General features: G+C 53.1%; 1 protein-coding gene across 5 annotated transcripts in view; it reads right to left on the reverse strand.

The window, feature by feature from the left end:
* Nucleotides 1–718: 718 nt before the first annotated feature.
* Nucleotides 719–25,597, reverse strand: part of UBE3B (ubiquitin protein ligase E3B) — a 44,371-nt gene continuing 19,492 nt past the window's right edge. For 3 of the 5 annotated variants that reach the window (XM_045200498.2, XM_045200497.2, XM_045200500.2), the window contains 13 exons: nt 24,229–24,347; nt 23,525–23,639; nt 22,127–22,226; nt 19,440–19,559; nt 14,967–15,143; nt 14,726–14,836; nt 12,264–12,401; nt 11,854–11,919; nt 10,012–10,070; nt 6,822–7,004; nt 6,286–6,397; nt 3,799–3,891; nt 719–2,921 (listed from right to left, as the gene is read on the reverse strand). In XM_045200498.2, coding sequence (XP_045056433.2) covers nt 2,679–2,921; nt 3,799–3,891; nt 6,286–6,397; nt 6,822–7,004; nt 10,012–10,070; nt 11,854–11,919; nt 12,264–12,401; nt 14,726–14,836; nt 14,967–15,143; nt 19,440–19,559; nt 22,127–22,226; nt 23,525–23,639; nt 24,229–24,347 — 1,636 coding nt within the window. In that variant the 3' untranslated portion in view covers nt 719–2,678. Of the gene's footprint in view, nt 2,922–3,798; nt 3,892–6,285; nt 6,398–6,814; nt 7,005–10,011; nt 10,071–11,853; nt 11,920–12,263; nt 12,402–14,725; nt 14,837–14,966; nt 15,144–19,439; nt 19,560–22,126; nt 22,227–23,524; nt 23,640–24,228; nt 24,348–25,597 lie in introns of those variants that run through there. The other 2 variants (XM_024566690.3, XM_024566692.3) reach the window with 2 other exon arrangements.

Below are 25,597 nucleotides of genomic sequence, written 5' to 3' on the forward strand. Positions count from 1 at the left end.
TGCAAAGCCTGCTGTGCACAAGTTCCTCCTGGGTGCCCTGGCTGGGTCCCAACTGCTGCAAAAGGGCCTGGCAGGCTTTCAACACCTCTGGCCCGAATCCCTGGGTTTCAACAGGCCAGTGTCCTGCTCTGACCCTCAGGTGTCCCCAGGCCGGAGGGTTGGTGGGCAGCGAGAGGTCCCAGAGGAGGGGGAAGAGCCACTCACAGTAGAGTTGGGAACACGGGCAGTTGAGATGGGTTTTCTGCTGCGTGCGAAGCTGGGTGTGTTTAATAGAGACACGGCTCTGTGTCCTGTGATCCGATCCTCACTACTGGAGGAGGGCTGAGCCCGTCCGGGCAAAGCTGCGGGACCTGGTCCATGCACTTCTGAACTGTTTGGGTTCTTCGCAACAGGCACCTCTATCACCTTTACACGTGACTCCCTAAAATGTGCAATGCGGAGCCACGGCTGCCTCTGGGAAGTGGGGGACAGGGCAGGAGCGAGGATGGCACAGAGGTGACTTGAGTTTTATCTGAAATGTGTGCCTTCTCACAACAAAATTGAAAGCGAGTGTGACAAACTGTCAACCACCCCTAACTTGGGTCGGGCAGCGAGACTCGGAGCGTTACATTGCCCTCTGTACCTTCTTTCCACCGCGCACCTACTGCGTCCCACCCTGAGCTATCGAGGCACGGGGCGGAAAGCACGCCTTTCGGTAAAAAGCACAACAAAGCCACCGTGTGCTGAAGTACAAATTTAATAAAGCCTTTGATCGTGTTTAGTCCATAAGTTATCTGTGAAAACAAAAACTCCACATCTTTCTAGAGCCATCAAGAGCAGTCAGGTGTCAGGGAACACCTGCTATAAAAGTACAGATTTAGTGTTTTAGATAGTGCAATGTTTCCAGCTGCTGAAGAGAAGACCTTTGTCATTTAATGACAAACTACCCCTCCTCGTCAAAAAAACAGAAACAAGGTTGATGTTGGTGCTTCGGAACCACTGTCTCCCCAGGCCCACGCTCGGTTCTCAGGTACCGAAACTCGAGACGGGTTTCATCTCTGCACGCAGGCCGACGGTTACACAGGCTCCGAGTACCCACGCCGACCTGTGTGGCGCGCACACACGCACCTGCGCAGAAGAGACCTCGGAGGAACTGAGCGTTTATAGAGCGCAGCAAATCACAGAATCAGAGGTTACTGACAAATCTTAAATAATAAATTCCTGTCTTTAAATTCCTTGCTGTCTTGTCATCAAAATAAAAACACATAGTCTGTTCTCCAGAAGCCAGGGGCGCTCTCACAGCCAGGCTAGGGTGTGGACGGGCACTGGCACCCAGCACACGCCCTCTGACAGGTGCCACGGACCCAGGAAGGCTCCTGCGGGAAGGTGCTCTGCTGCTTGGGTGAGGGCCACTCCATGGAGCAGAGGGACCGGGTGCCCCCTGCTTCTCCCTGGCTTCAGGCTCCGTGGTGGGAGGCTGAAGGGTGTGACGAGCTGGGTGAGGATGGGGGTTTGTCGACACAGACCGCTAACACGGCCTTTGCCTCAATTCCCTGGAGCTAGAGTCAAGTTCTCGTGGTGAAGATGAAGAATGAGGACAGGGGAGCACATGGGTTGAGAGAGAAAATGAAGTAAAAATTAAAAAAACCACAACAGCAAAGAAAACCAACCCAGAGGGCCGTGAGTGTCCTGAGCCTCGTGAGCCGAGTCAGTGCAAAGGGCTCCCAGGGCCCCTGTGCTGAGGGCGGGCTGGTGCGAGACCAAGTCTCTCGGGATTGTACAATCTATGGCTGATGGGACGGGTGCCTTCAGCTAATGTTTGTTCCTTCCTAGGGAACAAGCAGTGAACAAGCAGGAGGAAGGCAGCCGCTCCTCGGGAATCAGCAGGCTTCAGGAACGGCCATGCCTTCTAGAAGTGCAGCTGCTCTGTGGCCAACAGGTTTTCCCTGGCAAACCCAGGATGCAATGTGAGCGCGCAGAGCGAGCCAGGGGAGGCTCCTGGAAGCCCAGCCTGCTGAGGGCTCAGGGCCTCTGGGGCAAGAGCTGGGGAGGGGGCTGCCATGTGGCTTCCCAGTGGGAGCCACCGGACTTCCTGTGCTCCTGGCCTCCCTGGGAAGCAAGTGGACTTGGCTGTCTGGAGAGAGGCTGCTGTGGACGGGACGGAGGCAGAGGCTGTGCTGGGTGCATAGAGGCTGGGCAAGGCCTTACCTGAGTAGTTTTCAGAGAGGGAAGGAGAGTGTCTCACGCAAACTAGGCTTCATGCTCTCAGGCCAATCACAGAAACCTCCCTGGAGCCTTGGAGTGCCTGGGCCTGGTCCACGCACAGCTCACTCAGAAGGTTGAGGAGAGACTCACAAAAAGACCAAACTACCAAAAGACAGGCCCCTCTGCAATCACAGGCCTGGGCTTCAGGCCGTGGGGATGTAGGAGGAAAGGACCCATGCTGGCGGAACCTGGAGGTTTATTTCCGACACCCTTCCCATTAGTGTCACCTGGAGAATGTTGTGCAGAGTCGCCATGTGCATCCAAAGTTCTTGAGGCCACAGGGGCGTCTCATGGCTATAGAGAGGGTCTGGGGGCCACTGTCACTGACACTCCCAGGGGAATGCCACCTCCTGGAGCTGAAGGTCCCAGGGAGGCCAGGCGTCCGTGAGGGCAGGCGGCCTGGGCCGGGAGCTAGGACAGCTCGAAGCCCGTGTTCATGCTGATGGCGTAGCGCAGCTTCTCTCGGAGGACGCTTTTCTTGCTGTAGTTGGGCAGTTTGAGCAGGTTGAAGCAGGTGGAGGAGGTGGGCAGACGGCCCCCTGGCTCCCGCTTGCGGATGGTGAAGAAGCCCCGCAGGACACTGCCCAGGGTGTCCCCAGTGTCCTGCAAGCGCACACCACAGCCTGGGTTGGGAGATGGCTGGCATGGGAGCCTGGGCAGGTGCCCAAACGGGAGGCCTGGGGAGAGGACCCCCCCAGCACACAGGCGTGAGCAGAGTGTGTGCACTGCCTTGGCGTGCCTGGGCCCGTGGCATGCACACCACTGCCCAGGCCGGCCCCCAAACTGAGGACAAACCCCGAGAGGAGAGTGCACAGTGGCAACCCTGGACACTTGGGCCCTGCACGGGGAATTGTGTATCACATATGCACTAGGAAACGGGGCCTTCCGGTTAGCCACCAATTATCGAGTACCCAGCCTGCAGAGCCAGAATACCGTAAAAATGTGTTAGGTCTCAAAACATTTCTGAGCACAGCCTGACATTTCCCCCCAACCTGGCCTGTGTGGTGGCCTGTGGCAGACTGTCAGTTGGGTAGCCTTCCTAAAGTAAGTGTCCTAGGGACCTGGATCCTAGGCTGCAGCCTCATGAAATGCAGGGACACTCAGAGGCCACCAGGCTGTTAGGAGTGGGGGAGGGAGACAGTTTTAACAAGGACTGACTGCTATTTGAGCACCAGCCCCACAGAGCATGACAGCCCTAAGGTGCTCACTCTTCCTTCACAGGCCAGGGACCGGAGCCGCTGCCCAGATGTGCGCCAGCAGGCCGGTGCCTGCTCAGTCCCCAGGCCCACGTCCTCACCTCTCCCTCCCACACTGCCCTGACCTGGAGCCCTGGCCAGGCCAGCAGCTACTCAAATGCCTCCCAGCCCCTCCTCCCTGAGGGAGTGATGAGCAAGGGACTGAGAGCTGAGCAGGCAGGGCCAGCCTGCTCTCCCGACCGGCTGCCGCTGACCCGTGGGGCCCTCTCCCCTGGCTCCGAGGAGCCCAGCAGCCTACCCTGCAGGGTAGGCCCAGCAGACTGCTCCCCCGCCCCCGCCCCGGCCCCAGCAGTGGTACCTGGTCGTCCGACACTTCGACACAGCGAATGGAGAAAGGAGGCTTGAGGTAGGCGAAGCCCAGGAGCGGGGGCCTGGAGCAGCTGGTCACAAACTGCAACGCAAGGCGGGGTCAGGGGGCAGCGGGCCTCACGGCCCCACGGTCGGCTGCGCTCTCTTCTATCTCCAGACATGGAATCATTAACTGGCCGCTGCCTGGCCAGCGGGATGGGTCACAGACGCACACTCGGCCCAGAAACGGGGACACACCTGACATCTCCCCACAGGGCTGCTCACCAGGGCTAAAGCACACGAGCACCACACCAGCAGACACGGCTAGTCATCTGTGGGAGTCTGGAGGAGAGCGTGCGGCCGAAAAGTCCAGGAACGACCCGACTCCCACCGGGGGAGTGGCCTCCAGGGGGACTCCCTGCTGACCGACACCCTTCCTCAGAGACGCCAGCCACAGGGCCCCAGAGAGATGTGGGGAGAAGCTAACGTGAGGGACAGAGAGCTGGGCCAAGAGCTAGGGGCCCAGAGCTGGGGTGCAGGGAGCCCTGGTGTGGGTCACCCCACTTTGTACCCAGCTTCCACTCAGCCTCTTAGCCCTGCAGGAGCGTGTACCTGGGCCTGGCCCGCTGGTTTACAGAGCGGTCTCCGTGAGCTTGGCTGCACGGGGCCCTCTCTGACCAACTAACCTGCTCTCAGCACGCTGACCAAAACCAGGCCTTGGGGGCAGTGCGGCAGGGGGCAGGCTAGGCACCGGGCACAGCCAGCCGCACTTCCCTGCCACAGTCCTGGAACCCCTTGCATCTTCCCGATGGTAGCCCCTGTGCCACTTCCCCACAGGTGCTGCTAGCTCGAGCCCGGGCAGAGGCATCTGACCAACCTAGAAGTCCAAGTGATAACCCACACAGGGGAGTCCTAACAAACCACTTGCTTCCTTTACGTCAGCATTAGCCAAAACTGCTCTCCCTTCTCTGGAGGACACAGGGACCTGCTACTTACAATAAACTGGCTTCAAAATTCCATGGTGAGTTCAGCACATGGGTCTTAAAGTGAACATGACCACGTAAATGGTGTTGTAACTGGCTGTGTGATTCCTGAGACCATCCAAAGGCAGTGTGTGTGTCACACTTCAGCACCAGATTTTTACGAAAGGGATCAACGAGACAGCCTGCTGGCCTAACGTGTTCTTTCCCACCACGAAAGCCGCAGAGCAGTTCCTATTTAGAAAGCACTGCTGGGCTGCGTGGACTGCCGGGCGCTCCACCAACCCGGCCTCCTCTCCTCACCCCACCACGCGGTGTAACTCGCCTGTTGAGGAGGAGGAGGCAGACCGGCAAGCGTCTGCACACCTCACTTCAGGCGCTCAGGCCTGCTGCCTATCCCAAGCTGGGCTGGGAGGAGGGAGGGGCACTCTCCCCCCGGGACAGGAGGGGGGTAGAGGGCCCAGGAAGCCCCCAGATATGCCATCATCACATTCAAAGAAAGCACAGTCACACCCACTCCCGTACAACAGGGACTGCAGGTTTGGGGGCAGGCTCTCTGAAGACACCCGCCCACTGCGTGGGGCAGGACTGCACGGTTAGGAGACAGTGGCCTTCCTCTTCCTGGGCGAGGCAGAGGCAGTTTTGCCCACAAGGCACTGCTGGAAAAACAAATCAATTCTCTGGCGACTCAACTTTGGGAATTCCGTCTGCCTGCCCACCCCGAGTCCCCTGCGATCTGTAGGGATGGCCAGAGCATGTCTGCCTCTGTGGACTGAAGTCATGGCCTCCCGACGGGAATGACAACCCAAGGAGAAGGAAATCCCACTGCCATTTTAACTGGCGACGATTCTGTCCGTGAGGTCATGTGAGACCACTCCAGGAACCCAGATGTTGTCCAAAGGAAAATATTTCAAGGCACTTAAATTTACCCCCAGAATATGGCAAAATGTCCGTGATGGAAGAGCGTGCAGAAGAGCAGATGGTCAAGTGATCGGACTCCAGTGTTACAAAAACAAGCACACGCACAACACACACAGAGACAGGTGTGCCGCCAGTGTCCTGTGAACACTTTGCCGGCATCAGGAACAAACACAGCACAGCAGGCACTGGGGCAACATTTCAACTTTAAAGATACCAGTCCAGGGGTCCTGGTGAATGTGTTTGCAAAAGTACATTAATACCCGCCTACTTGATGGTGTGTGTTTTATCAGGACATTGTGTACGTGGAATTGATGTTCACACTCTTAGCACGAGTGCTGAGACCAGCAAGCACTCCTGCCCGTGCAGGCCTGTCCCCGCAGAGGGTGTGCAGCAGGCTCGCCGGCTCGCCGGGCTCAGCCCCATGTGCCCGAGGCCCTCTCTGGTTACCGCCTGCCCATGGGACAGGGCGCGTTGATGATATGAGGTCCTCTTGATAACTGAATTTTTCCAGTGTAAATGATTATATCACTGGCCTTGCAGATTAATGAGGCTACCTGTGCACGCATGAACACATGTATAGGTAACATATACCATACCTTCAGAAACATGGCTCGCTCGCTGGGCGTGAAGTCGGAGGCCAGAATATCCCAGAGCCAGATGATGACCCTGTGACTTCCATGAAAACCACCGTAGTACACTGTGTGCTTCCTGAAAACAATCCAGACCACGGCTTAGCCGCGCAGACACAGACGAGCACCGAACTTAGACAAGTGGCCCTACCAACTACTCAGTTCTCTTAAAGCCAGCGGTTCATGCCTTAATAACCCCATGTCCCTGGAAGCTAAATGGACAGAGTTCAAGAGCTGGCTGTGCTGTTCCCAACAGAAGATCCTGCAAGACTATTTCCTAGAACTTCAGAAGGCCCTGCAGTCCTCCAGAGCTGCTTCCACTTCAGTCTCTAGGCAGACAAATGGCTGAATTTTTATTCCTAAGCACTTCACCTCATGATCAGAAAGAAGTGCATTTAGAGATGGGCTCCTGAAATGACTTTCCAAAAGGAACCCAGCAAGGGAGCAGCTTGCTTTGAAGGCGGCCTAAGAATCTCACCCTTGCCCCCTCACTCACTCCTTACTTCAAATCTTCCAGATCAATCTCAGCATTGTCACCGGAGATGAGACGCTGCAGCTCAGGGGTTGAGAACATCCGGATCCACTCGGGTTTGATAATAGAACGGAATCCGCTAATGAGGGCAGCTGTCTGGTTTTTGATTTGCGTGTGCATTCGAAAATGCGCCATCAGATGGATGTAGCTAATTCTGTTGCCAAGAAAAGAAAACAATGGACATTAACAGGACAGGGCAGGCTGTTCCCAACGGGCTGGAAGATGAGTTCAGACATTTCCGAACCATTGTGCAAGACACAAACAGTACCAGAATATTTCACCAGAACAACGCAAATGACCATGATGGACGCTCTCCTGAACAGCAGTGCACTCTGTGCCGCTGCGGAGGCGTTAAACCTTCAAGGTCATTACTTCATTCGCTCCTCAAAAACGAAGAACGCAGTAGCTCATACATCAGGATAACACCCCCATGTGTCAAAAATCAAAGCAAGACATTCTCCGGGTAAGGAGAGGGCCCTTCTTGGTACAGAGTATTTTTTGGACTTGTATTTAATGTCATCCTTTTGAGCATATAAAGGGGGACCCCAAAAAACCCCAAAATTTATTTTTATAAAAAATTGTGTATTTATTCTTACATGTTTAAACTTCAGTCACCTTCAAAGGCTCTCCATATGATGCAGTACACCTATCGAGATGTTCTCTCCACTGCTCAAAGCAGTTCTTGAACTTGTTGATTCTGATGCCTTTTAGTGCTTCTGCTGTTTTTTTGTTTCAGCTCTTCCACACCAGCGAAACATTTCCCTCTGAGGACTTTTTTCATCCGGGGAAACAAAAAAATGTCGCTCAGAGACAGATTGGGTGAATATGGAGGGTGGGGCACAGGGGTCATGCCATTTTTGGTCAAAACTGCTGAACACTGGGTGCAGTGTGGGCAGGTGCACTCGTAAATCATGAAATAGGCAAATACGTTGAAAGAGTCTTCAAAAAAAATTCACTGAAGCCGAAAGCAGCCTCTCACAACAATGCCAGCTGGTACTCTGATGCAGATGGGTTCCTAGAACACTCACCTAGCAGGGAAGCCTGTACTACAAGGGGCCCCCCATTCCAGAAGATAATTCCGTATTTTGGGGGTACCCCCTTGTATAACAATTAAAATATAATTTAGTCCTCCAAAAAGCTTTAAAGCCGAGAAAAAGTGCTTCATGTTGAAACTTCAATCAAAACTGCTAATCTGGACCAAGCGTCTGGACTGTGAACAGGCAGGCCCGCAGAAAGTTCAGGTCGAATGTGGCCAGATTCTGTTAGCTTCAACTGGGAAGTTGGAGCACTACCAGCAGCTCCAAGCAGATGGTCCTCTGGGTCCGTGCTGTGAACACAAGGGCCGCCCCTACACCTGCACGCTGCTCCGCCGTTCTTCCGAACAGGTTACATACATTCCAACAGGCGTGCTGGCATCGCTGACTTCTTAGCGAACCTCCTAATTCTCAGAGATGAAAGAGCCTGAGCCCAGTCCAGGTGCCACTCTCACAATTCCGGGTCAGTACAGTCCCCATAAACCTGTTGTACCCTGCGGCACTCAGATCGGAGTCACTGACCTTGAAAGTAGCCCTATTTAAAAAAATTATCCAGTAGCAAACTAGCACATTGATACAATTCAATGACTTTTTCTATTATTGTTACTCCTTTCTTATACTCTCTAAAGACGATTAATAATACTGTTCTATTTTACCAAAAGAACGTGAGGGACTGTCCCATTTAACACCTAAGAAGTGCAAGGTCAAATATCATCCTGAAGGAGGGAGAAACTGGCATTGCCAGGCCTTTTCAGAGAGCCCGCAGAACTGGATACCCTTGCTCTCATACTGAGGCTTTATGCTGAGACCACGTAAGAGTTTCTACACAGGACGCTTCCAGGCAAGGCAAGAATCTCACTCAACACAGGCCGCACTGACCCACTCCCTCTGGCAGTTACACACACAGCTCCTACCATCACCCCTGTGCCATCCTGTCTGGCAAAACATGCCAACCTGAGGGTGGCTGGCTGTATGTGGCAGGTCACGTATTTGACGACGGTGACAACCAGCACTCTCACTCATTAAGGCCCTCCTTTGAGCCAGACTTCCTGGGAGGTGTTTCACTGCTCATTTCACGAGAAGCCCTCTGGAGGGCCGGTTAGAGGGCGCATGGCTGGCAGAACAGGATCCACAGACTCTGCCGCCTCCAGTCAGGGGCGGGCTCTCTGTTCTCTCGGCTGTCAGACTAGCGCTCCAGGGCCCAGAGTCAAACTGGCCTATTTCGATCCTGATGAGAACTGCCAGCCCTGCACTACGCATTTGCCTTTTTCTGACTATTCAGACAGTCTGAATAAAAGCTCCCAAGCAGGCAAACTGACCGAACCACCCGACCCAAGAGAGATGGTGTGCTCAGGGGCACTGGGCTGTCAGGCGCATCTGATCCCAGTGACTCAGCGGGTGGGACTGAGCTCTCACTTGTCCCTGGAGAGAATGACTGACAGAGTACAGCTCAGATGCTCAGCTGAGCCTGGCGGTAGCAGAAGACTGACTGAGGAAAGGGCCGATGCCTACTCCTCGGGCCAGGCTCTACTGTTTTAATTAGGTGAGAACAGGGCCGGGGGAGGCAGTGCACCGAAGGGTTTTGCTTCTAGGCACCAGAGAGGCTGACATTTATGATAGATTCCTAGGAGCCCGTTATCTCTGATGATAGCCGCCAGGCCTCAGAATCTCCCCACGCCTAAGGGTCCTGTCTGCTGCATCTGAGTCCATCACTGTGCATTCTCAAGAACAGTGCTTTATACAACTGCCACATGCTGCCATTCCAAAGGGATGCGCCCCTCTGTGGTGTCTCTCTGCCTCGGGGCCCCCTGGGATCGGGACAGCGCGCCTGCACGGCTCAGAACCCACCCGCCTGCATCCGGAGCCACCATTAAGCCCCTGAGATCACCGTGGCCTGACTGCCTCTGACCTTAGAAGTGCTACTGCAAAAAATAAATTGTCGATTCTTATTTTGCAAATCGAATTTAATACAATTTTGGCCTATGAACTGTAACCAGTAAATTCCATTATGATATTTATGGCCTCTTTCTAGTACAATCTATTTTAATAAATCCTCAGAGTAAGCCCAGAGAGCCAGAATGAAGTCTTTCCAAGCGGTGACCTTAAAAATCAAATTGCTATACTCACTTATTTTCATTTGTAACAGGAATGGTCTTCCCCCCAGGAACCAGTTCATGGCAAACGAGCTGGGGGAGAAGATGGGGAACAATTAGTGGGGAGAACTCTAATGGGGGGGTAAAGCTCCCTGTAGATGAGGGCCGACGCCGACACCGCGATCATGGCAGGGTTGAGACGGGACGTGCGTGCTGACAATCACCTCCACAGAAGCCTGGACCTGAGCATCAGCAAGCCGGCCCTGCGTGAGAACATGGAAGGCTTCTTCCCATCTGATCCTTGTTCAAATGTGTGTATTAAGGCTCTGGGATGGTGTGGAGGGGAAGGTGTTAGCATTTAGGAGCACAGTAGGATGACTAAATAAATGTTGGTGCACTCACACCCTGGAGTCCTGTGCAGCTGTTAAGAAATGTGATGAAAATGTATACTATTGAAAAGGTGGGGGAGGAGGGGAAGTGTACATGGCATAGTTTTACTTCCGCAAAAAAAACTGACCAGTGTGCCCAGGGAGGAAAATCTGGAAGCACACAGCAACGGTCCAGGTACCCCCAGCATTATGGGTGGTTTTCCTTTTCATCTTTATGCTCATGTTATAGCTGATATTTCACTAGAAGTTTGCATCAATTTTATAGCTAGGAGGGAAAATTAAGAATGTCAGGAGGAAGACTCAAAATCTGATTAAAAATTTGGAAACTCTATAAAATCAACTGCTTTCCTCATCTTCAAGAACTTCTGTGGGTCACCTAAAAAAATCAAAGAGTGCATTCATTGTTTCAAGGCTAATTTTAATAGAATTCTATTACTGTGATGCTAAAGACACAGAGAACTTGAAAAACAGCGACCCCTAGTGCCACTGCCGTGTACATCGTGGGGCATGCCAGAGGACTTTAAAACTAAAAGGGCCCTTAGGAGTCGCCCAGCCTTGTGTTTCCCATGAAGGGTTCCCGGGAACACCCTGTCTGTGAGCTGTGACCTTCAGACTCGTTCTGTGTGACGGGTTCTGTGATCAATGAGCTGGGAAAGCCAAGGTTACATAACAGTACTAGACTTCTTTCTCACAGGCTTCTCAGAGCCCTCAGGCCAGCGTGCGTGGTGGCTCTTCTGCAGGATGGTAGGGCATGCAGGCATTTACAGAGCATCCGGTGACAATGGTCCGTCAAGGGCTCACATTCGGCCAACAGTATTTCTCTGACTGAGATAAGGGAACTGTGGCTTGGGGAGACCAAGAGACCTCTCTGGGGTGGCAGGCAGGGCTCTGAGAAGCCAGCCCTGCACTTTGAGCTCATGGCATGATCTCTCCAGAGCAGCCCCTTGGCCACGTGCACAGATCCTGTGCAGGCGTCCACTGGGACCCAACAGGAAGAGCTGAAAGGGAAACCTTGGGAGGCAACAGCTCTGCCGCCCCGATTCCAAGGGTCTTTGCTTTCTGCTCTGCTCTTCGTGACCAGTGGGAACAGAGACAGGATTCTGTTAGGGGCACTTCTGCTCAGTGACTTCCTCCCCCTTTCTAAATCCTAGTCCTCCCTGTGTGACCGCTGATCCTCACCATGGTAACGAAAAGCAGTGTTACAAACAGGGAGGTGTGGCTTCCATCAGGAATGACCCAGAGTGTGACCTCAGTAAAGCGGGACATCTCAGCAAGGCCAGGGCTGGGTAGGCAATGGCCAGGTCAGCTGGGGGCCAGAGGAGAAATGCCCTTCCTCCCGGCAAGGGGTAGGCACAAGAGCCAGAGGGAAGAGAGGCCGCACAGACAGGCCCTCCGTCTGTGGACCTGTAGGGACAGCACCGGGAGTAGGGCAGGCCTCAACAGGCCTGCAGAGGGAGAAAGAGTAGCCCAGACAGAGGCCAACCCACCTGACCCATGACGTCCTCGTCGTAGGACAGCGTCAGGCCCAGGTCGGCGACGTCCCCATCGTAGCGCTAATACAGCAGAGAAGGAGACAGTGTCAGGACCCAGGAGGGCCACGTCCTGGAAGAACGGAACACTCCTGCCCACGGAGTCTGCTTGAGCACTAGCTGCTGTGGCTGCCCTGCAGCCTGAAGCAAAGGCAAAGGCCACACTGATCACCTCGAGGGAGGACGCCACAGGCGCCAGCTCCGACAGGCAGTTCCCAGAGGGCATACGGGGGCCTGCAGGGGCCACAAAGTGGGCGTCTTTCCCACAGCAGGAAACCTCCTGCCACCACACCACACCCGGCAGGGCTTCACTTCTGTCTTTCTGCCAGCCCCCAGCCAAGCCCCCACCCTCTCCTTTCCACACTGACCTTAATGGAAGTGAGGTTTTTATAGAACTCGGAGTCCAGGGAAGGCAGTTCGTCCACAGAGCTGTAGAAGATGCTGTGGTGGTGCCCGAGCAGCTGGCTCAGGAAGAAGGATGCGAAGGGCACGTCCACCACAATTCCCTGGGGGAGAGAGAGGAGACAGGCTCGCCATCGCCGTCTGCCTGGGCTTCTGTCTCAATAATCCCATCAGGCCAGTTCAGGCTGCAGCAGGCGCCAAGAGCATCCCGGGGCACTTCCTAAATTTTCAATCTGGACGATACCTCCCCATCACGTATCAAACATAACCAAGTAACTCTTGGGGACATGAAGGCATGGTGGTTAAGGGCACAGCCTTTTGAATTACCCAGCTCAGGGATCAAATCCCAGCTCTGCTGCTGCCCGGCCACGGGGCCTCGGGTTTCCCCCTGTAAATGGGTAACAGCACAGCCTTGCAGCTGTAAGAATCCAAGGGGCAGGGTGTGGGGAGCACAGACGACAGGCTCTCACCCAGAGGCAGAGAGGGGGATGCTCAGGAGGAGGAGACACCTGCGCTAGATCTGAAGGAGCACGAGGCCTTCAGTAGGAGGTCCATAGGCATGAACATGGATCTGTGGTCATAGTACAGTGTGAGAGGGAAGTGGGGAGGGATGAGGCCTGAGAGGCAGGCAAGGCCAAATCAGAAAGGGCCTCCTAAACCTCCTGAGCCTCCTGGAGCCTGGATTCTGTCCTGAGGGCGGCAGGGAGTACTGGGAGGGCTCTCAGCAGAGAGGCACCACATTCGCAGGACGCCAGGGAGAACCGCCCACAAAGCATACCAGGGCAGTGGCTGAAAGGGTGGAGAGGGGTGTGTGCATTGGGGAGGCTTTGAGGGGACAGTCACTGAGGCTCCATGTCGGCCTGTCACAGTGGAGCAGGAGGGCTGCCTGAGCTAGCGGGTGCTGCTCCTCACTCGGGGCCCAGCATGCCCTGGTTTCTTTCATCTGCACTATCATCATTACTGTTGTCAAAGGGGGAGGAGACAGACGAGGCCCAGGAAGAGGGGAGGGCATTCACAACGGCCAGGAAGTCTTGCTTTTCAGCTGGCCTAGACTCTCCTGGGTCTCATCACAGCTACACGTTTAAAGAAAAAACACAGCACCTGCCCAGGTGAGTCCTCATGGGAATATATATTTTTTTAACGGAAATCAACTGAGAAATTGTCTCCATTTTGAAGCTATGAAAACAAACCCAGAGAAGAAGCCCAGCCACTCAGCCAGGCCAGAGCAGGCAGAGGCCTGGAGGGTGTCTGGCAGGGACTCAGATGGGGCCGCTGACTTCACATGGCCAGGGACCGAGGCCGCTGGCTTATGTGAGAGTCAAAGGATGTTTGCCCCCTACGGCCTCTTTGCCTCCCCTGCCCCAGCTCTGGCTGTCTGCCTCTGGAAGACATCCTGGCCTCTCCAGGGCTGCCGACACCGTGCGAGACAGCGGCGCTCAGGTGGTGCACTTCCTTGCTCCCTGGGCCCCAGGCGGGTCCCCGGCTGCTCTGGAGACCACAGTGAAGGCCACGGAGACTGGCCACTGACAAGCTCCTGCTGTAGCTTCACTCCCTTCCTGAGGAGCAGGACTCGCAAGGTGCCGGGTCAAGTGCTGCCGGAGGGAGTTCTGCAGCTCAGCTCTCAGTGCAGGGGGCCCCGGCCTCAGTAGGGCCTGCAGAAGTCCACACTGCCTGACCCCATGGCACTGAGAAGAGGAAGTCCAGATACCCTTCCTCTTAATAACAGCAAGAATGGCAGCTCCACTCCCCCTGTGGCCAGGTAACATAGGTGTTTTACCTGTATTACCTCATTTGCCATCTACAGTAACCCAATAGCGTAGCTTCTATTAACTGCACTTTACTGTGAGAACGGCAACGTAAAAAACGCGCAGCCCTGTAGCTAGTGGGGGAAGACCAGTCTCGGCCGGTCACTGTGGGCTGCGTCCTACCTTCACGCTCTAGTCTGCAGGCATCTCCCAGGTACTTATTGTGAAGCACTCACTCAAACAACAGAAGATTTTTAAACAGCTGTAACAAGTGTCAAACACCACTAAACACAGCTCACCTACAACCGTGGGGCCCTGGCCCTGGCCCACCACTCCCGACCCCTCAGGGAGGCAGAGGGCGGGTTTAGGACTCAGGCTGGCCTGGGTTCAAATCTGGATTCTACCACTAACTAGCAATGAGACAAGGACCGGTGACTCCGAAGCCACAGTCCCCTATCTGTGCAGAAACAGGACGGCTGCCGCCAAGCCACAGCAGCGCTGAGGGGACCGACGGAAAGCACCGAGTGTTTCCGCACAGTGATCTTGTTCCTGCCTCTTTCCTTGGCTTTGTCCTGGTGAAAGGTAGTGTACGCGGGTAGGCCTGGCCACGTAAGTGCAAACAAGCCCATGGCACTCCTCACGTCTTACCTTCCTTTCCACCCACAGCTCCTTCACGTGCCTACCTCATACACAGCCTTCCCCAGCATCTTGCCCACAAACTCAAAGAGCTGCAGGTAATTCTCATGAATGTAAGATGTGGGAGAAGGGTAGAGTCTCTCGTCCCCATTGGTTGTCTGCAAGACAAAAAGACGGGCACAGGCAGAGAGGTTAAAGGCCTTGTAATGAGCAAACCCAGTCCTTCACTTCTCATTTGTCACCTCAAATTTGGCTGCTGTCAACCCTGTTCTCACTCCCCTTAAATACCTTGAACAGGTTGAGTGCCGGGTCAAACACCCTCTTGATGATCTCTTCCAAGAACTCCTTGAAAACGCCGTCTTGGTCAATCCCGGCCTCGTCCACCCCAAGGTCATTGACGAACTTCACGCGGATCACGCCCTTCATGGCATGCTGGGAGAGCTGCCGGAGCTGCTCGTAGCCGTCCTGCCGGGGGCAGAACGACAGCCCATTAGAACCTGAGGCCCGCTGTCCGACTCAGGGCGCCCTCCACACGTGCACCAAATGTGCGAGCCAGGATGCACGGGTGCAGAAGAGCAGTCCTCACCTGCTCTGAAACGACAGGCTGGCAAAAAGAAAGTCCGCTCACAGGGACGTGACTTTCCCACTCTTTGGCAAGGGGAAGCTGCCCTCGAAAGGACGCAGGGCAGCGAGACAGGAAATTGGAGGAGTCACGATAAGCTCTCGTCATCAGACGGGATGAAACGGGGACAAGACCCCACCCTCTCTATTTTAATGCTGAGTATCTTTCAGCTCATGGTAAAAATCAATCAATCAATCACACTTACAGGCTGCTAGAAGATGAAAACTAAAAATACCCTCCACTCTCAACTCCTGGTACCTTTCCCCAGATCAGAAAGGCCTTGTGACTCATGCTGAGGAATTTCAATCATATCCCAAGGGCAATGGGGAGTTAAAGAAGCGTTTATGCAAGGAGCAACAGGGCTGGCCTTCTGTCTTAGAAAGGTCTTTCTGTTGGCAGCGGAGCAGATGGATGGCAGGGACGAGGCAGAAAGCAGGGAGACGGGGTGCGGGAGTGACGCTGGGCCTGGACGAGGGCAGGAGCAGAGGGGAGAAGCCTCAGCACACTTCTGGCTCATGTCCAGCTCTCTCAACACACACAGCCATTCAGCACATCTCCCCTGTCCAGAACCCCTGACACAACTTCGGAGTTCTGCTAAATTGTCTCATTCAGTTTGTCTCTGGATTACAATCTGCTGAGGTCTTCCTGGCTCCTGAGTCTGTCATGTGACGTAGGTACTTCTGGCATGTGGATGCTGATGAGCAGCTGTTTAGGTTTTCAGGTCAGTGATTGGAAAACACAGTACCCGAACAGGACAGGACCCAGGGAGGAGTCCTTCTGCCCAACACGAGGCCCATTCACCAGGGTGAAACCTGCGTCTTCACACGCTGTCATGTAAGTAGCAAATCAACCACAACATCCTACTGAGGCCACCCCACTTTCTCCCTTAGTCACAACTGCAGTGCACTCAAATGCTCTGTTGACATAAGAGCCACCATCTCCAAGCATCCACCCATCTGCCTCTGCCACTCTGGCCCCTTGTCACAAAGCAAATGACGCCAGACTGGCAAGACCTGTTTTGGGGAACCCTTGCTGGCTTCCTGCTGATCACACTTCCCTTGTGCTCACCTGGTGATCAGAAAGACTGTCCTATTATGGCTCCCAGTCTTATTCAGGGCTGGGCTCCAAAGCTAGCGAGCGTGAAAAGAAGTACCTCTGAACTTCCCTAAGTCGTCTGAAGGCATGGGAACACGATTTTGAGTGCACAGTCCTGAAAAGTACTTTTATGCACATGAAGTCTGACCACCATTAAATTAGATGAAAAGAAGGGAAAAACAGGACGTCACCATGCAGCTGCTGCAGCATTTAAACTGTTCTGCCTAAATTTCAGATAATCATTCTGCCACTGAATTGGGGACCAGTGGAGAATACAAACATGTCCTGCTTGCCTGTGAGATCTTCTCCATTCTGCTTTAAAATGACGCCGCCCTGACCTTTACACACGTCGGCAGGTGCTCGGGCTACACGGATTCAACAACAGGGTGTTCCTGAAAACGCTCAGCACTTGCAGGAGCACACGGCGGGGCCCAAGGAATGTTTGCTGGACTCAAATTTCCATTTGACTCCATCAGACCCGTATCAGCCTCCTCCTTGAAAAGTCAAAAAGTGGAATTGGCCACCTGCCTCCTCTGACGATTTCCTGTTGTGCTCCACCGCGTGGTTGGAACAGGTGTAGCGCAAAGATCAGAACTTGCCCCTTGGGAAAGTAAGTGGGAGTGAGGCATTCCTCTTCTCTGCTGCCTCTCAAGGAGAAGACGCAGAGCCCTGACCTGGGGGTGGAAGAGCTGGTTTTGTCCTTCAAGGCCCAATGTCCGAGCGACCCTGACAGAGAATCTGAATTTCTCTGGCCTTCGTTCTGCCACTGACAGGGTGAGGGGAAGGGGTTGGGCAAGAGTATGTCTAAGGCTCCCCCCAGTTCTGAAATGCTAATGTTCCAGGTCCAGTTCACCCTCTGTGAGGGGATGCCTTCCCGCAGAACTAACACCTGGACCCCTTACACAGAAGCACCGCCTTCGACACAAACCAGAGAACAGGAAACAGGAAAAAAGCCTTGGATACCATGACTCTAACATCAGCTTTTGGATGCCCCCTTGTGTCCAAATCAAGCAAAGGCCACTGGGCTCCTGTTGTATTAATCAAACCACCAGATCGTACCACTGACACCTGAGTAAATGACACTCTTCCTCTCCTAATTCAACAGGAACACCACTGGTCAGTTTCATGACAAGATATTTCTAATGGGATATAAAGAGGAAAACAAACTCTGCCCAAAGCCTAAGACAGACACCCCTCCTTTGATGTCCCTGAGTGACGTGTTTTAAAAAGCAGGCTTGGGTAACCAGGATGTCAAGCGACTTTCCTGTAAGCAATGACACTTGAGAAGGGGCTTGGGGACTCTGCCGCTCTCAGGTGACGTCAGAGTCTCTACCAACCCAGACTTCCCGTGGGTGCTGGTCACACTGGAGGAGGTATGATAGGTGGTGGGACCGAGAACTTTAAGAGACAGGACAGGTGCATCTGAAGAAAATGCTGGAGAAGTGGGTTTCTGTAATGCAACTGGGCTTCTTCCTCTTTGGTCAAAGCTGAGGTTGCGAACTGGTGGCCCACAGGCTGAATTTGGTTGGAAGACAGGTGTTATCTGACCTTCCGGTACTTTATAAAATTTCTTTTAGTTCCCAACGTAGAAAATCTGGGGATTTTACACAAAACCCTAAATTTTGGTCCTCTCTTAAACAATGAGAGCATCATGGAGCCTAAATCTCCGACAGTCAGCTGGAGCTGAGTGTTTCGGGGGGCATGTTCTCCACCTGCCCACTTCCTGCTGCTCCCCAACACTGAGGCTGGCGCCTGCTGTCGTCTACCAGCTCATCTGTGAGGATGCTTGTCTTAGATAGCCTTACCTATCTTACAGACTGTGGGCTGTATTTCAAGGAAACCAGGACAGAGCAGTGGAAGAGAAGACCATCTCCATTTGTTTAGCATGCAAACAGGACGCTCCTGCACTGAGCCAGCTTTATGCATTCCTGTGGCCCGCAGGGTCCCTGTGGGCACTTGCATTTCTTGTTGCTACTTTTAACAATGTCAAAAATCGCGTCTGTTTATCCCATCTCATCTGTCTCCCTTTCCCCGGCAGACCGAGGTGTCCATCGCCAGCGGTCAGGGGAACTAAGGCAAACTGCAGGAAAGACCCTGCGAGGGAGAAAATGAAAGCGTGCAGGGCGGAAAGGCGGTAGCCATGGCCATCACTGGGCATCTGGCCACGAGCCGTCCTGGGATCCCCCAACAGCCCGACACTGCCCAACCTTCGAATGAGGGACTGAGGCTGGAGTGTGATGAAAGGTCTACGGAGCGGGCATGGGCGGAGGGTCAGGCCAAGCGTCCCTGGGAATGGGTCCTTGGGGCTCGGTCACCAATCCCACCACCGGCAGGACGGGCACGTGCAGGCAAAACCCTGGGCTCCGGGAGCTGTGGCACGCACGAGGCAGACGGGTACACACACTGTGACGATGTTCCAGCAGATGGTAGCCAGGGCTTTGTTCTAACAAGATCGATATATTATGACAATTTTCAGACACATGGAAGTAAAGTGTTTTGAGGACAGGCACCTATTTCTAATTCACAGGAAGTTGTCACAGAGTGGTAACCCTGGACACTGGCTTTGGCCACGGTGGGCCACTCCCTTGCATCTCATAACTCTATGTCTGCAAAGAACTTCTAGCTCTGTGATACGCACTTCCCAGCATGGCTCTGTCAACCTACCTCCTCCACTCCGGCCTCCACATTCACGGCTGGGGCCTGGGCAGAGTGCCAGCAGGACAAACAGGGTCTGCAGAGACGTGAGAGTATGCGCACAACGCACTACCTGTCCTCATTTCAGAGACACATGAAGCGTCTGACGCTCTAACCCAGGGGCCCTCCCATGAAGAGGGAAAGAAATATTACACTGCAGTCCCCAGCACTGAGAACGTGTTTAATCAAGCAGCTCTTGGAGCACGAGCAAGACCAACGGCCACTTTCCTGCTCCCAGACCTTGATTTCAGTGTCATTAGATCAAGGAGTGACAAGAACAATTCAGAGGAACAGATCAACCACTGACACCCCTACATTTCACAGAGCACAATTCTTTGGGGGCTTCTCACCTCCAACATCCGGGACCGTCGAATAGTGATGTGAGTGACGTGAGGGGAGGCGGAGCTGGTCTCCACAAGTCCCAGCTTCTCCTTCTCCTTGGTAACCATGTTTCGGAACAGAAGAACCCTCTGCAACGAATGAAGGGAAGACCAGAAACAAGGTCAACAACTGAGGCTTCCCTAAAGCACGCTGTGCGAACTTAGCCAAGTGTACGTCACGTGAGATGCACCCAGAACGGGGCGCTTCCACACGGGCTGCCCGTCAGAAGTGACTTGGGGGAACAGTAAATGTCCCCAAAACATGACTGGGAATCAGAATGATAGCTGAACTCATGCCAAGGAATAAAGGTTCCAGGAAGAGTGACCCGGGTGCAGCCAGGGTCCAGCTAAAAATAGTCAAGCAGAAATCATCCTCCTGTTCAGTCAATAACCCACCATAAAAATCTGGCAGCAAGACAAGCTACAGAGGCGGCTTTATATAGCCATGCCTGCTTTAAAGGAAATCAGTATTATAAATTTCAAAGCCAGAAACATTTCACAGGTAATTTTTTTCACTGTCAGAATTCTTTAAAAACGATCCTACAGAATAAAGGTTCCCGACCTTTTATCTGCTTCCTCTGTGCCCTCAAGCACGTCATGGTCCCACTGGTGATATTTCTCAATTATCGTTCGAAAGGCACCTTCTCCCTCCTTTCTCAGGGTTCTGACGAGTCCCTCCAGGCGAGCACTAACTCTGCCCCACCCTGGTTTTGAGAATCGCTGTAAGAGTGTTCAAACATGATGGGAGGGCCTTATTTTCCCAATTGGGGGGGGGGGAAGAGGTATTTTATGAGGCAAGGACAAAAGGACTCGATGGCGATCTTAAGCAGAATTCCCGAAAGGAAAAAACCTGGCGAGGACTGGGATACAGTCCTCACTGTACACTGGACTCACTGGCCGCACACGTGACCTCAGGGGCGCCCTAGTGGCTCAGCATTCTTTCATGGCCCTCCGAGGTCACAAGCAATCCTTACAGTTCCATGTAGTTAACCACTGAAGTATCTATGTGCTAAGAAACGAATAGCTGTATTTTAAAAATACACATATATTAAAATAGAAGATTTTTTAAAATTTCAATTTTAGAAGCCAGCTTAGCAAGCATGATGACACCACTGAAAAGTGCTGAAACTGTGACCCTAAGCTAGCACTTCATACAGAGTGCAGCAGATTTCACTGTGTTCCCCACAAAACTTACAATCTCCCATGACAACCCGGATGCCCGGCACACGGTCTGGGGGCTGTGACAGAGCGGAGACCCGGCCTGTAAGGTACAGAACGCCACAGGCCAGGGCTGGCTTCACAGACACACGGGTCGGCTGTGGTGCTGCATGTGAGGTCAGACTCTACGACTGGGCTAGGCCCAGGAGACGAAGTGGCCCTGAAAACCACTTCGAAGAGGAATAATAGTTGGGGAAGGCTGCTAACCCCTGACAACAGGAGGCTCAGAAGGCAAATCTCAGAAGAGAGGAGATTCCACCTTTAGCGGCCGAAGGGGAGAAGTTACAGAGAAGTCGGCCAGCTGAAGGCGAGGAAAAGCGCCCCTTCCCTGAGCAGAGACGGCAACAGCAGGGCCGCCTTGCACACTGTACCTTCTCTCTCTGCTCAGGGGCAGGGAGATTGCTGAAGGGCTCTCTCATAGAGCACGTGTGTGACGGTGTCATCTCCGCGAAGTCCCTCACCTCTGAGAGGCGCTGCTGTCAAGTGCAGTAAGAATTTAAACAGGATCGTCCACTTGTGAACCACTGCTGGACGGTAAAGAATGACTAACCTCCAGTGTTACCATCAAGGCCCAAATCATGTCAGAGAGCTGGGAGGAGGAAGTGTCTCTGAAAAGTGAGCTTTAATTTGTAAAAATGTGACTTGTCCAATGTCCTTGAGGAGTCATGGACACCTCCCGTGCCACCTGCTCAAGGCTGACCTCACCAGCACTTCCCAGACCTGCTCTTGCTGTGTTCCTACGTTAGGGAAGGCTCGCCCAGGCACCCAAACCAGACATGCAAGCATCATCTGAGTTGCTCCTTTCCTTCTCCCCCGAATGTTGCTGTTGTCCACGGCCTGTAGTGCCACCTCCTGACTTTATCATCTTCTTGCTGCTGGGGCCCCACGGACTCCAGGCCAGACTGCCTCAATACCTCTGCCTCTGGCCAGTGCCTCACCCTACACCCACAAGGACGTGTGGAAGCAGAGCTCGCACCAGGTGCCTCCAAAGCTGAAAACTCTCCAATGGCTTTGGATAAAGTCCAAGTTCCTGCCCTTGGCTGACGAGGCCCTTCTTACTTCAATTCCTAGAGACCTCCTTAGCTTCTTCACTTCCTCCTTACGTCCTCTCCCAAGAGCACTGCACTCGCTCTCACCTGAGGCCTGTGAACACTGCCCACCGCTGCCCGTGCCCCTGAACCCCTGCTGGGCTCCCACAGCAACCACCCCTGCAACACACACCCCACTCTATCAGAACCGCCAGGTCACATCACCTGTGATCTCTGTGCCCCATTACTTAGTCTTGTACACGACGCAGAATAAGATCCAATCGCGATTTGCACTGGCCGCGTGATTGACCTCATTTGTTTACTTCCAATCTCTGCAGCAGAGATGGAAACTCAGGAGCCACGTGGTGGAGGAGAAAGACACACCGGAGCCCAGCTCTGAGTGCGACTCACGTTTTTGTGTGGAATGACGTGCGGGATGTACTGCAGGACCAGCTGTGCCCGTTTCCTGTCCTTCTCCAGTTCTTGGAAGAGCACACTGGGTTTGAGGTCCCTTAAAAAGACATGGGTTTGGAATAATTAAAAAAAATAAAAAACCCCATTCGTAGCAAACTACACCCCGTGGGCCAAATCCGGCCTGCGGCCCGTTTTTGTAAGTGAAGTTTTAATGGAGCACCGCCGCACCGATTCCTTATTGCCTTTGGCTGCTTTCACGCTGCGACAGCAGAGCTGAGCAGTTGCAACAGAGACGGTCTAGTCTGCAAAGCCCGAAACGTTTACCGTCTGGCCCTTTGCAGAAAGACCTTGCCGGTCCTGCGCCAGTGCCCCAACTTCAAGAGTCACGCAGGAATTGACATGTCATTGATAAAAAAATGTGGACCTGATCTCGTGTTTAGTTGTTGCACGAGGGCTCCCTGACCCCGTACCTCCAAAGACCTGGCTGGACTTTTTACCCCACTGATTCTCATTTTTAAAAACTGCCATTTAACTAACATAACCTGTTGCTCAGTTCAGTTGAAAACTTTTCTTCTTCCCAGTGTGGGTAAGAAACATTTGCTACTGGGTTGGCCAAAAAAGTTCTTTTAGATTTTCCTAAGACGGCTCTAGTAGTACTTAGTAGTCTTTAACTTCACTCTAAACATTGTTAGATTGTATTGCGTCAGCTGTCACATAAGCACGCATTTACAAAAAGAATCAAAACTAGTGAATTTTCGTGTAGCCATTTTAATATTGAAGATGGAAGAAAATAAGTAACATTTTAGCACATTATGCTTTATTATTTCAAGAAAGGTAAAAATACAACTGAAACACACAAAAAGATTAATGCAGTGCATGGAGAAGGTTCTGTCAAAAGTGGTTCACGAAGTTTCTTGGTACTATTGACACTTTGGCCAAATAATCCTTTGCTGTGGGGCTGTGTATGCATTGGAAGATGTTTAGCAGCACCCCTGGACCCTACCCGCTGGAAGCCAATAGCGGGAGATAGCTGACATACCCAAAATATCCAAATTAATAAAGTTACTGGTGAAAATGAAAAAATGTGTCTTTTATTTTAAGGAAAAATCACATGGACTTTTTGGCCAGCCCAATCAATGTGGCCTCGCTTTGCTGCTCTAATGAGCTCTCTCTTCAGTGTGCGCATATTTTAACAGCAGCGACGGCTATGTGATCCATCCTGACAGGTGTTTCACTGAAACACCCGCTCTCCTTGTGCAGATAGAAGGTAAAGGAGAGCGGCCAGTGCCCCTGCGCCCTGGGACACGAGCACAGAGCGCTCGGGCAGCTCTGCCGGGCAGCCCGATGGAGGAGACTCTGGCTCCTGTAAGCCCACTTCCCCACCCCCGTGCTCACTTGCGCAACCAGTGGTCCTCGGAGGCGAAGCGCCGCCGACAGTCCCGCTCGTACAGCACCATCAGCCACCCGTGCACGGACTGGAATAGCTCCAAGGTCTCGCCCTTAGCGTTCTCTATGGGCACACAAGCGAGACAGTCGCACTCACGAAGCTGATCACAACTGGAGAGGAGCGGGGAGGACAGCTCCTGTCATGCAGTCCCATCAAGGTCTTCCTCTCCCTCACTCTGAATTCCACGCAGGGCCAACAGGACTAAAGGGCGCCCTGCACGCACTCCAAGTGTTTAGAGGGCCCGCACTCGTCCCAGACGCAATGGCTCGCGCTGCCTCCCACTAGCACGTCATCCCAGGACCTTCCTAATCTAAGAAGCTTTGTACCGGACCACTGGGAACACACTGGGGGGGGACTGGCCCACATTTTACCTTCTCAAAGATAAAATCAACTCAAAGAATCAAAAGGAGATTTGGGGCAAATTAATCATCATTAATAATTCTTGACACACACAAGCAAATCTTGAAAAACACACGGGAAAACAAGACCTCTTTACCCTCACCACTGTCTTAAGAAGTCACAGACAGAACATGAAGAAATAAAACTCGTAACCAGGTGAAGAAACGTGCACTTTCAGTCAACGCTGACAGACAACGAGGCTGAGAGTCAGCTGTTGCCACCGACCGGACGGCGGCCGCCACCTTTGCCTTACCTGCGATTCCATCCCAGATCATCTTGAACACGAAGGAGTTCAGAAAGGAGGAGATGGTGACCAGCTCTTCCAGTTTGAATGAGATTTGTTCTTCATAAACTTCAATGTCATCAAGGATCCTACACCAAACAGAAATTTATTCGCACGGTCCACTGCGAAGAGGGAAAGAACGAGATCTACACTGAAAAGACAAAATAAGGTTAAGAAACGGGCTCTGTCCTTGAGAGACACTTCCTGTCAAATTTACAGGTAAGGTGGCAAGAGTCCAGGCTGGGCTCCAGAGGGACGAGGGAGAGGACAGCGGGTGGGGGACAGAGGGAGCAGGACCGGCCGTGGGTCACTGCTGAGGCCGGTGACGGGCACACAGGGCTGGCTGCACTACACGCTCTGCTTTCAACTGATCTGAATTGTCCAGAGTGAAGAGTTCAAGAGCACAGGTATGAAGTAACAGTAAGCTCTACTCTATCTACTCATAAGGATTTGACTGTGACACTTTCTTAACTCGTGCCCGAAGTCACGCCCAAATAGCAAGGAGTCTTGAATGAGAGTCTGTGCCTCCTGAGGAAAGCTGTGGACTCTTTCTGCATCTACAACAGGCACCAGTGGCACTGAGTAGGCGCCCAAGAGGTGCTCACGAGTGAACGGATGACGTCTGGAAGGACAGATGAATAAATGAACTATTTAAGATACATCTCTGTCTGAAAAGACCCTAACACGGCTCCATGCACCTTAGAATCTGCCTCCCTCTCGGGTCACCCTTGACCCAGTGATTCAGGGCCTGCTCCTGCCCCCGCTGCTCACCGAGCCCTTCCCTCCATGGTTCCTGCCCAACCTGCCAGCTACAAGGCCCTGATGCCCTCCGTTCAACATCTTCTAGTCTGAACATAACTGCCTGAGGTCCATTCTATCTTATGATTCCTCACCAACCTTTTGGGAGAATGGGGAATTAAAAGAACACCAAGCATACAAGTAGACACGTAAGCTTAAGGAACAAAGGAACTCAACGGGACTAACACTTGTTAATTCCTCACTGTCGGGCACTGTACTGAGGACCTGACAGTCCTTTTCTCATTTGCTTCCTGTCACACCGGTGATGCTGTCTCCATTCTACTGATGTGGGAAGCGAGGCTCAGAGAGGCGCAGCTTCCTGCCCCGCTGCCCAAGGTATCTCAGCCTTGCACCTGGGCTCCCTAGCTCTGAAATTTTCTAGGAAACCATCTGGCACAGGGAGTAAATGGCTGAAGTAATTTGGACCCAGATCCAGGAAACCGCAAAGCCCACATTCGGTGGTACTGACCCAGATCCCCTGGAAGGATGGCAACTAACAACTGTTGAACCCCAGTTATGCGCCGCCCACTTGGTAAATGTT

Source organism: Desmodus rotundus, chromosome 7 (assembly GCF_022682495.2).
Source record: "Desmodus rotundus isolate HL8 chromosome 7, HLdesRot8A.1, whole genome shotgun sequence".
Taxonomy (NCBI): domain Eukaryota; kingdom Metazoa; phylum Chordata; class Mammalia; order Chiroptera; family Phyllostomidae; genus Desmodus; species Desmodus rotundus.